The sequence below is a fragment of the Myripristis murdjan genome, chromosome 4 (genome assembly GCF_902150065.1).
Source record: "Myripristis murdjan chromosome 4, fMyrMur1.1, whole genome shotgun sequence".
NCBI classification, from domain to species: domain Eukaryota; kingdom Metazoa; phylum Chordata; class Actinopteri; order Holocentriformes; family Holocentridae; genus Myripristis; species Myripristis murdjan.
Window position 1 is genome coordinate 12095352 of NC_043983.1, and position 10071 is coordinate 12105422.

General features: G+C 42.4%; 1 protein-coding gene across 1 annotated transcript in view; it reads left to right on the forward strand.

Annotated features, from left to right (window-relative positions):
- cers1 (ceramide synthase 1) overlaps positions 1-9680 on the forward strand; it is a 37049-nt gene extending 27369 nt beyond the window's left edge. Inside the window, exons 3-7 of the mRNA XM_030050413.1 lie at positions 2637-2817; positions 4021-4182; positions 4352-4499; positions 4653-4825; positions 6393-9680. Of these exons, the coding sequence (XP_029906273.1) occupies positions 2637-2817; positions 4021-4182; positions 4352-4499; positions 4653-4825; positions 6393-6435 (707 nt within the window). The 3' untranslated portion in view covers positions 6436-9680. The remainder of the gene's footprint in view (positions 1-2636; positions 2818-4020; positions 4183-4351; positions 4500-4652; positions 4826-6392) is intronic.
- The last annotated feature ends 391 nt before the right edge of the window (positions 9681-10071 follow it).

The following is a 10071-nucleotide window of genomic DNA, read 5'->3' on the forward strand; positions in this document are numbered from 1 at the left end:
TTAGTGATAGAAAACCTATTGGTTCATAGCAGTTAGCCTCCAATTAATCACACCATTCTCTTATCTAACAACCACATTTATTCTTCAGCTGCATTTAAAGTGTCACAGACTTGCTACCAGCTTTCAGCTGTTGTCTCACATCCAGCCTGTCCTCTGTGGTTTCGGTGTGACTGATTAATGGGTATTATGATTCATGAGCTTGGTTTGTGATTCATTAAAGGGAGCTGTTACACACAACCCCAGTCTCAGTATCTTTCAGCTAACAGCTTCCTACTGCACACAGGCCAAACATAAGCCATTTTTGTGATAACAGTAGAGATGTGCATGGATGAGACTAGACTGATCCTGGCTCTGCCTTGCTACACAATAAGTGGGCATAGTTTCCCTCTCCTCGCAATTGACACAAAAGTAACATTTAGATGTAACCATTGAAAAAGCCCACGAGTTGTTCTACTTTTAAGGTTAGAAAGTTTAATTTCTGCTGTCTTCATAGCCATCAGAAGGTAGAAGGAATAACAACATGCCTAGTGAAAGAGAAGTTTTATGATACAGTACATCAATTCTGTCTGACAGCATTTGCAAAATAATGAGCTGCATCAGTGTATCTAATGGAAGATAGATGCGTGACGAGGGACTCCTGTGACAGCTATCACTGTAGCGCTAATGGAGGATAGATGCAGGATGGATGAACAATGGAGATTGTACTCGTAAGCTGTTGATGTCTTTAATAGCCTCCTGGCCTGTTCCATCAGACACGGAGGTGTCAGGGCTCCCGTCCAACTCCACCCTCTGAGTGGAGCGAGCAAAGGCGAGCTGACAGCACTAGGTTCATCTTTAAAAGCCACATCACCTCTAATAGCTGTCAAGTCTGAGTTGTGTACAGGAGCAAGCTAATGTGGCCAGACTAGTAGAGAGTAATAGATGAAGTAAAGGAGAGTAGGTAAGAAAGGGGGTGTGCAGAATGAAGAGAAATCAAAGCAAGTGATGGAGACACAGGAGGGGGCAGAGAGGCGACAGAGAAAGTGTATCCAGAGGAGAGGAGAAAGGAGAGGGCTCCAGTTCCCATATTATCCCCAGGGCAGTTCTTCCGTTGTGATGCAATTAGCAGTCTTCCTCTCAATGTTTAATGATGGAAGGGCCAATCAATAAACATTACACAAGGTCCAAACGTAACCCCATCTCACTGGAGACCAAACTTACTCAAACGACCAGGGAGAAACTTTCCGTCCAACCATCCATCTATTTGATAGGTTTTAGAGACATGAGCTAGCCTGGTAGCCTCCACGGACATTTGGCCTTTTGTCGTACTTAGAAGCCCTCTCTAATTCTCTCTGGATTAAACCTGATACCCCCAACCTCTGCGGTCCCCTTATACGAACCACCCCAGCTGCCCTTTCACATCTGGTATTCCCCCCGGAAGTCACTGTATATAGCTGAGCATTTGGTGATGTCTGTGTCCAAGTATGCGTGTGTGTGTGTGTGTGTGTGTGTGCGTGCGGATTCCTGTGTTGTACTTGTATCCATCTTATGTCTAGGACAGAGTGTGTATACTAGGGCTTTAGTACTTCTATGTATCCAGCAGCCAACTGCAGCGCACGCAGATTTTTCAGTGGTATTTCCACAGCGATGCATTACCAGTTGTTTCTCGTCAAATGCATTGTAATCTACATCAGCAAACACGATTACAGAAATAGACTGCCTGTGTGGAGCAGTATCAGTATCACTGTGGCATGTCGGCCATGTATTCGCCTGTGCTGATGAAAAGGGGTGAATGCACTGCAGACCCAGTTTTGCAAGGCATGCGTGCGAGAGGCAGAGAGACAGCAAACGTCTTCTTGGCTTCAGCTAGCATCGATTAGCAGTGAGCTCAGGGTAGCAGGGGAAAAATACACACACACACACAACTGCTGCTGCAGCTTACATGTAACACAAGCATACATCGATTGCACTCTGTTCATGTTTTTTTAAGAAGTGCAGAAAGGCCTGAACCCAAAAACAAGGCAACCAACACAAGCTAGTTCAACAGTTGTTTACGTAGAGTTCAGGCAAAAATGAACTCTAAAGACAGGCAAGGGGTCTATCCAGGTCATTACCTGGATAGACCAAAAGGCAAACAAATCTGAAAAGGGGCAGGTGAGGGGAATTCAAAATCCAGAAAGTAGTCCAGAGGTTGTGAACCAGCAGACACAGATACAGAAAGTACACAACTCAGAGAGAGAGTGGACCGGTATACATAAGGGATGCAGGTGAGTAGATCGACAGGGATATACACAGGTGAAGGGAATGAGGCTGATGAGGCCGGAGGGTGTGACTGTATCAGGACAACAGCATAAAAAAAACATGAACAAATGACAAAACAATTTTGGAAGCACAAGTTCTTATACAAGAAAAATAAAACATTTTGAAAAGCTCTCATCCATCTCAAAATGTCTCCCTACTTACAACTGTTTCCTCTCCATTATTCGTTATTGACAACCATGACTGGATTAACTTAAACCTGTGAGATCAATAAGGGATCTTCCCTCTCACCTGAATCCATCTCGTTACTTGATTTTAAAGTAAGACCTTATATTCCCATTATTTAGTCCTATCAGTGTGTCTCAGGCCCTAACCTCTACCCCACCTCCGCCCTCCAGATTGGAAGAGTGGCATGTCGGTGCCGACAGACATCGCCATAGCCTACCTGATCCAGGGCAGCTTCTATGGCCACTCCATCTACGCTACAGTCTACATGGACGCATGGAGGAAGGACTCCGCTGTCATGGTTGTGCACCATGTCATCACACTGGCACTCATTGGCTTCTCCTATGCCTTCAGGTACTTTTTTGTCTGTTTTGGTTAGAAGATAATGAAACCTATTCAGCACATAAATACCAGAATAAATTTCAAATCTCAAAATTTTAAATGAAAGGAAAACCACCAAAACATGCAAACAGCAGCAGGATATAGTGGGTGCAGATAGGAAAAACAGCATGTAGACAGTTATTTTTTCTCCAGTACTAAAGTCTCTTAGACTCTAATATAAACGGAGGGCATTCAGTTTAGATGTCAGTTCAGTTCATTTGACAACAAAAAGCAAGATTAGCATAATAAAAAATGCATTTTAGCTTAAAATTGTCAAGGATAGCCCACTAAAGCCAACAGGCATATTTCCACTGTGGTCACTGATGTATTAAAAGAGAGCTAGTGCAGAAAAGCCGAGGCAGTGTCCTCCACAATAAACCATCAGAAACTGAAAACATGAACGGCAAAACAGGTTAAAGCAGCAATAATCCAAATGAATACACTCCTGACTAACACTCCTGTATTTCCAGGTTGTCCATGAGCCAGGTCTTGACCTTATTTTTCAAGAAAATAGGGTTAACTGTACCTTTAATAGGTAATAGTAACTCCTCAGCACCATAACACTTAAAAGAAAATAAAAAAGTTATCATAAATGCAATAAACTATGCTCACTGAATTTCACGAACACGCCTAAGAGGCTCGGCAGCATGAAATCTTGAATATTTGGAAGCCTCATCAGCATCCTCATGCATTACTTAAAATGAATCCAAAACAAAAACCTGCATGGCAGCCGTTAAATTACCTGGGCACTTTGGCCAAATATTAACACTGTATGAGAAACAACATCATGCAGGATGCTGCACACACACAGGGCTGCCAGCGTTCTGTCTGCAGATAAAGTGATCTTATAGAAAATAGAAGATATCAGCTGTGGTTGTCACTGTTCAGCAAAAAAGTGAAAGAGGTAACCTGATAAAGCCACAACTGGAACCGCTCCAGTGCTTTTCCTCACCCTAATCAAATAAAAAATACACAGTACCTGAGAGAACATCTATTATTTTGTTTTCCCAAAGACTGACTTCAAAACACTGCATCACTGCAGCCATTTTGTCAGCTTTTTGTTGAATTTATTGACTTCAAATGTTTTGTGTTTAACACCACATCGTTAACAGAGGCTGGTAAAGGTTGGTGGTTTGTGTCTAATACAAAATCCACCTTATCCTCCCTGCCTTTCAGATACCACAATATAGGGATTCTGGTGTTGTTCCTCCATGACATCAATGACATCCAGCTGGAGTTCACCAAGCTCAACGTCTACCTGAAGTCCAGAGGAGGAGGCTATTACCTCCTCAACGATGTGCTGTCCAACATGGGCTCCGTCAGCTTCAGCATCACCTGGTGAGGTTCCGCTACAGCCAAATACTCCCTCGTCAGACAGCTGGACAGCTTTGCAACTACTGAGACTACCTTCATTTCTGTTACTCTCTCTCTCTCTCACTCTCTTTTTCTCTCAATAAAGATGTGTAGTATTATAACCATGTTCTACCACCTCGTCTTACTCTTCCAGGTTTTGGTTTCGTCTCTACTGGTTCCCTCTGAAGGTGCTGTATGCCACATGTGTGTCCAGCATCCAGACTGTCCCCAACATCCCCTTCTACTTCTTCTTCAATGCTCTGCTGCTGGCCTTGCTGCTCATGAACATCTACTGGTTCTTGGTGAGGACACACACAAGCAACACAACGAGTCTCAGCAAACACAAAACACCAAGACATAAAGGCCTCTGTTGGTATAAATGACTGAGAACTGTGATATTAAAAAGCGGGAAAGTGTTGAAGTTTTCCCTCTTTTCCTCTCCTCTCCTTTCATAGTTCATCGTGGTGTTTGTAGTGAAGGTGCTAAAGATGAAGGAGGTGAACGACGTGAGGGAATACGAGGAGGAGGATGGCAACGGCACCAAAACGGCAGCTGGTCTGCTCAAAGAGCCCCAGGCAGAAAGCCACGGTGATGACGATGATGCTGGACATCACAACTCAGCCCAGGGGTGAGCAGCACCTTCTAGTCCTTTCGTTCATTTAACCTGACAGGTTGGGAAATAACCACCAGCCAAATGGTAGTGTATTTTTTCAGGCAGGTAGCCAACTACTGCTTAAAATGGCACATATTCTACTGTAAAATGGCAAACACAGCTGATAACCTTTATCCATCAGTCACTGGGGCCCTAGTACAAATATGTCCTGTGCTGACAGCATGCTGTCAGTTACTTTGATCACTGATGGACAGTAGAATAATACACAGTATGTATGTGAATTATTCTCTTCCTTATAGTTTCTTTTACAAATGCAGAGGTGTCATTGTGTTACTCATTACATGTGATGTGTGTTGGCTGAGTACAGAGTCTAGTCATGCTGCGATAGTAAGCTTTAGACCAGAAAATGCCAACTTGACTAAAACAAAGGCAATATCTCCATGTTTATGTACATTTATCTCGACATTTATCATGACAGCCCCACCCCAGTGTGGCTGACTGCCATGTGTACCTGTATCATCATCATCCTCTATTGATTAACATGATAAACTTTGACCACTGAAGCCCCTCTCTTTTGCTCTTTCGCCCGGAGTGCAATGACACAAAAACACACACTTTACTACACACTATTATCTGTAGCTGTGTGGAGAAATCAGTACAGCTGAGCATGGTGATGTTATTTTTCACAATATGTCAGTTCTCTTACCCATGGTATCGATATGTATCATTTCTGCACTTCGTTGGTATGTGATATATGTGACATCTACATTTTAGTGCACATTGTTGAGTAATTTGTGTCCTGCTAATTCTGCTTAAATAACTTGGAATGGGAATTTTGAATTAAATTGTTCTTTTGTCATATAATATGTTGTATATTTTATTATTCTACCCAAGTGTCATGTAATAAGTTATATTTGAAACTCTGTTGGTACATTTTCTGCAGAGTATTTCAGTGTATCATGATACAAATTGTATCGTGACCCATGTATTGTGATAGATATTGTATCATGAGGTTCTTGACAGTCTGTAACACCTCTGAACACGGACGCACACAAAAAATAATTCGTACTGTTTTACAGTGCACAGTGTTTGTTTTCACCATTTAGAACCTCGCAAGTCAATTTACTGTACTTTTGTGTAATTTCAAAAATATTTGGCTCTATCTTAGCTGTCCTGATATGGGCTGACTTAGCCATTTGGCGACTCAAGCAGGTTCAAACAATTGCTGAGAACTATTTGCCCCGTCCCGCTCCGCTCAGCCCCTCCCCCTTCTCTGCTATAGCGGCGTAGATGCAGGAGGAGCAGATCCCCCATGGAGCTTATTGTGCAACAGGCTGCCCTGATAGGTAGATAGGATCAAAGAGCCTCTGTCCATATGGAGATGTGATTATGTGGCACTCCTTATCTGCCTGGCCTTGAACACTGGCGATATCCTCTGTGCCTGCTAATACCTCACATCTGCTGATCACCTCGTCCTGCACGTCTATTCTCGCTCTATTCTCTCTCATTCCTGTCCTATCTAAGGCTCCATCGCTCTCTGTACCTTTTTTCCTAACTCCCCTCTCTTATTCTCTATCCGCAGGAAGCACGTGCAGAACGGGATCACCAAGGAGAAGCATCTATAACGGGCTCTCTGTCGCCACCAGCTGGCACCAGGCTGCAAGTGCAAGCAGGACAAGAGCCCACCTTGGTTGGTTCACACTCAAAACGTGGCTGAGAGAGCGGCAAAAAGAAAAAGGATGGAAAATACCAAGTTAGGGCACAATTAATTTTTATTCTTTTTTTTTTTGTTTGTTTGTTTTAGTCTGTTTTATTTCATCACTGTCATTTTTTTTTTGTTTTATTTTTTTTTTTAATTATAGCACTGTGAATGTTTTTTTCAGGTGACTTTTTTTGGTCTTATTATTGTTATCATTACATCTGATAGATTGAGTAGAAACAAAACAGTTTGAGTGAGAGTTGGTCCGTGAAAGTGTCGTGTACAGTAGTGCTGGGTGTGCAAACACTGTCATAAGCATCGCCGTCACCCTGAACAACATTTAAAGCACCCAGACAGGACGAGGCTCGTGTCGACCAGTATTGATTGTGTTGGACGTTCAGACCAGCGATAACCTATAGTGACCTGATAAACAAGCAACAAACTGTAGGGGTGAGCTGTGTTTCCCGTCAGTGAACTCTGTCAAAGGTCTCTCTGCCTGTGTTTGTGAAGCAAGTGTTTATTTAAAAGCCGTGTGGATGCTTTGGTTTGTACCCCCTCCACACCGCCACCCACCTCTAATCCGTCCATCCTATGACTCCAGATGTGAGGCGAGGGCCCGACGATTTGAAAGGGAAACACTGCATTGTTCCATGCACGGTCCGTGTGGCTGCAGCGGTGCGAGAGCACACATTATTGTCTGGTGTTGTTCTATTGATTTTCATATCATCGCACAGGCCGATGGCAGCCACGGCCTCCCCTGCGTCCATGGGTTAATTGAAAAGCCACGTCAGTGTGTGTGTGTGTGTGTGTGTGTGTGTGTGTGTGTGTGTGTGTGTGTTGTGGGGGTGGGCGTAATGAGCGCTCAGAGTATTGATGAAGTTAGGGCTTTTTAATATGAAGGACTCAAAATGCTTCGTTGCTATTTTCAGTGGAAACACTTCACCTAGTTTGATTTCACTTGTTTCGGTTGTTTTGTTGTCTGTCTTCGTCTCTTGTGCTGTTAATAAACAGGCATTGGGGATAGTCACTTGGCATTCCTGTATGGAAAAAGGTGTTTTCACAGACATTTTCCTGTTATTTGTCTTTTTTTCCTTAGTGTGTGTTGTATACCATCTGTTGCTGCACTGAAATGAAGGCATACAAGCTGATTGCTGGTTTAATGACAGCAAATAGCTGGAATTGATTGACTGGGTTTCAGTGTCATCCTCATGATTTCATGTGATTGAAAATATAGATTTGAATAATACTAATAACTAATTCATGGGTGGTGACGGCGATCAGGTTAACAGAGTATTTGGAGCAATAGCCCTGAAACTTGTGTAAAGATTTAAAAAATGAAGTACGATTTAAAAAAAAAAAAACATATATGCACACATTATGGTATTCTGGAATGCATGACATCGGAATGGTTTTGGAAAATATGCTATGACGTTTTCTTTAAAACAAATGAACAAAAAAATCCTCTAGCTATGTAATCTTAACCTCTTTATCGATGTGCAGAACTCATCTTCAAAGTGAACTCATCTGAAGCAGCAGAGACCACCAAACACACACAGACACACAGAGACTTGTTTGCCACCCCCTGCCCCCCCCCCTCACCTCGCTTGGCATTTGAAGGTGCGTCTCCTCGATGTGTTCAGAGCTTCTCAAACATCGTCGTGTTTACACGTTCAGGTCGGCACCTGCATTTGATCAGACTGTGTCCCAGCTATCCTCATATGGGAAGACTTTTGATGTTTAGTACTAAACAGTAGAAATCTATGCTACAGAGTGAAACCTAGGATTACAGTAATTATTACATAATTTACAATTGGAATCATTTCCAGAGGATTAAATTACAATTAAATTAAACCGCTGGGGAATACCTAGACCCTCCTCGAAGGGCCACCGGGAGTCCCTGCACCTCACTTTGAGCACCGCTGGCTTACAGTATGTGTGTCTGTGGAAGTGTATGCTGCATCTGACTAAACTACGTTAAGGGGTGTGTCCATGCTTCCTACCTTCTCAATCAAATTCAAGCTCTAGTTTCGATGAACAGCATGCTTGTGCCGCCTGAGCAGGCCGCAGATGTCGTCGTCCGTCCGTAGGCAAAACATCCGTACTGTTTAGTTTATGGGCTCGTCTTCCACATCCCCAAAGCCGGCAAACTGGCCAGACTGGCGAGTGTGCACTTGTGGGATTAAAACTAGCTCATGGTTTTTACATTCAGCATCACTAGTGTTGCTGTAATTATGGTTGTCATTGTTGATTTGTTTTTGAATTGCTGCTGTTTTGATTTTTGTTTTATTTCCTCTGAGAGCACTGTTTGTATTCCAGTTGTGTTCCTCTCTGCTGTGTATGAGTTGGTGATAATCTGCTCACATCAGATACCCAGGGACCAGGAAGATTATTCTTTTATTAATCTAGATCACAGTCATCTGGGTTTAGTTTCAGATCTCTTCACTTTTAATCTGAATGCTGACTCCTTAATGTTTGATGAGGAACTTAAGGTGATGTACGGCATCGTATTAATTTCTTATAGACCATATATACACATGTACTGTAAGTAACACGACGCACCACACGATGCTGTGTTATAGCAAACAGTTTGGCCTCATCCACAGGCACAGAAATGGTATTTTCAGATCCATGGCTTACTCGTTTTTTTTTTCCTAGCATCATGTTCTGGCCTCTGGGGAACAGGAAGTGAACTTTGCTGGATTCAAATCTTTTGTGGATGTCCTGCCTACTCAATTCACTCCTTACCTCCGTCCAATGCTATATTTACTGTGAGACTAGTTTATATCCATAGTTTGCTGATATTTGATGATATCATGATTATAGAAGAAGTAAACCTGAATTGGGGCGCCATGTTTGTGGTAAACCAACAAGACCTGGGATCTGAATTATGTGTAACACGTCCCTGAAGTCTGGCATGGTACTGTCTACTAAAGGTGTGTGTGCTCTTTCCCTCCACCTCTGCCCACATCTCTCCCAGTGTGTCAAACCTGTGACTGCAGACCACAAACAGTGCTGTGATCTGCAATGTGAATGATTAACCACTCGTTTGAAACTGACAGCAATGTCTTATTAAGACTGTAATCCCCCTCGAAAATATTATTTAAACTCAAAAGGGAAAAAAAAAAAAACATTTTCTTTCTATACAAATTTGGCTGTGCTTTAATAAGCATTCACTACAAAGCTGGCTTATAGTTGAGTTCATCCTGGTTTAGAGTGGATGCTACCCAGGAAACATTTCATGTACAAAGCTTAGTAATGATGCAAAGCATTTATGTGAATGCTTGTAGATAGTGCCAAAAACCTAAATCACAAACTGTTTCTGGGAGCTGGTGATGAGAGAGAGGGAGAGACAGAGTAGAGAATATGAGGGGGCAGACGCCCGCAGGCTTTTCTTACAAATTGCACTGTAATTTATTACTATTGTTTTTATTGTTCATTAATAGATCTAAATTAGGAAAGAGGGGAGAATTTTCGAATTTTTATGACTTTCTGTGAAGAATCATTAACTGAATCTCTACAATGAAAGTGTATTTTAAGGATATGTGTTTTTTGGACCATTGAT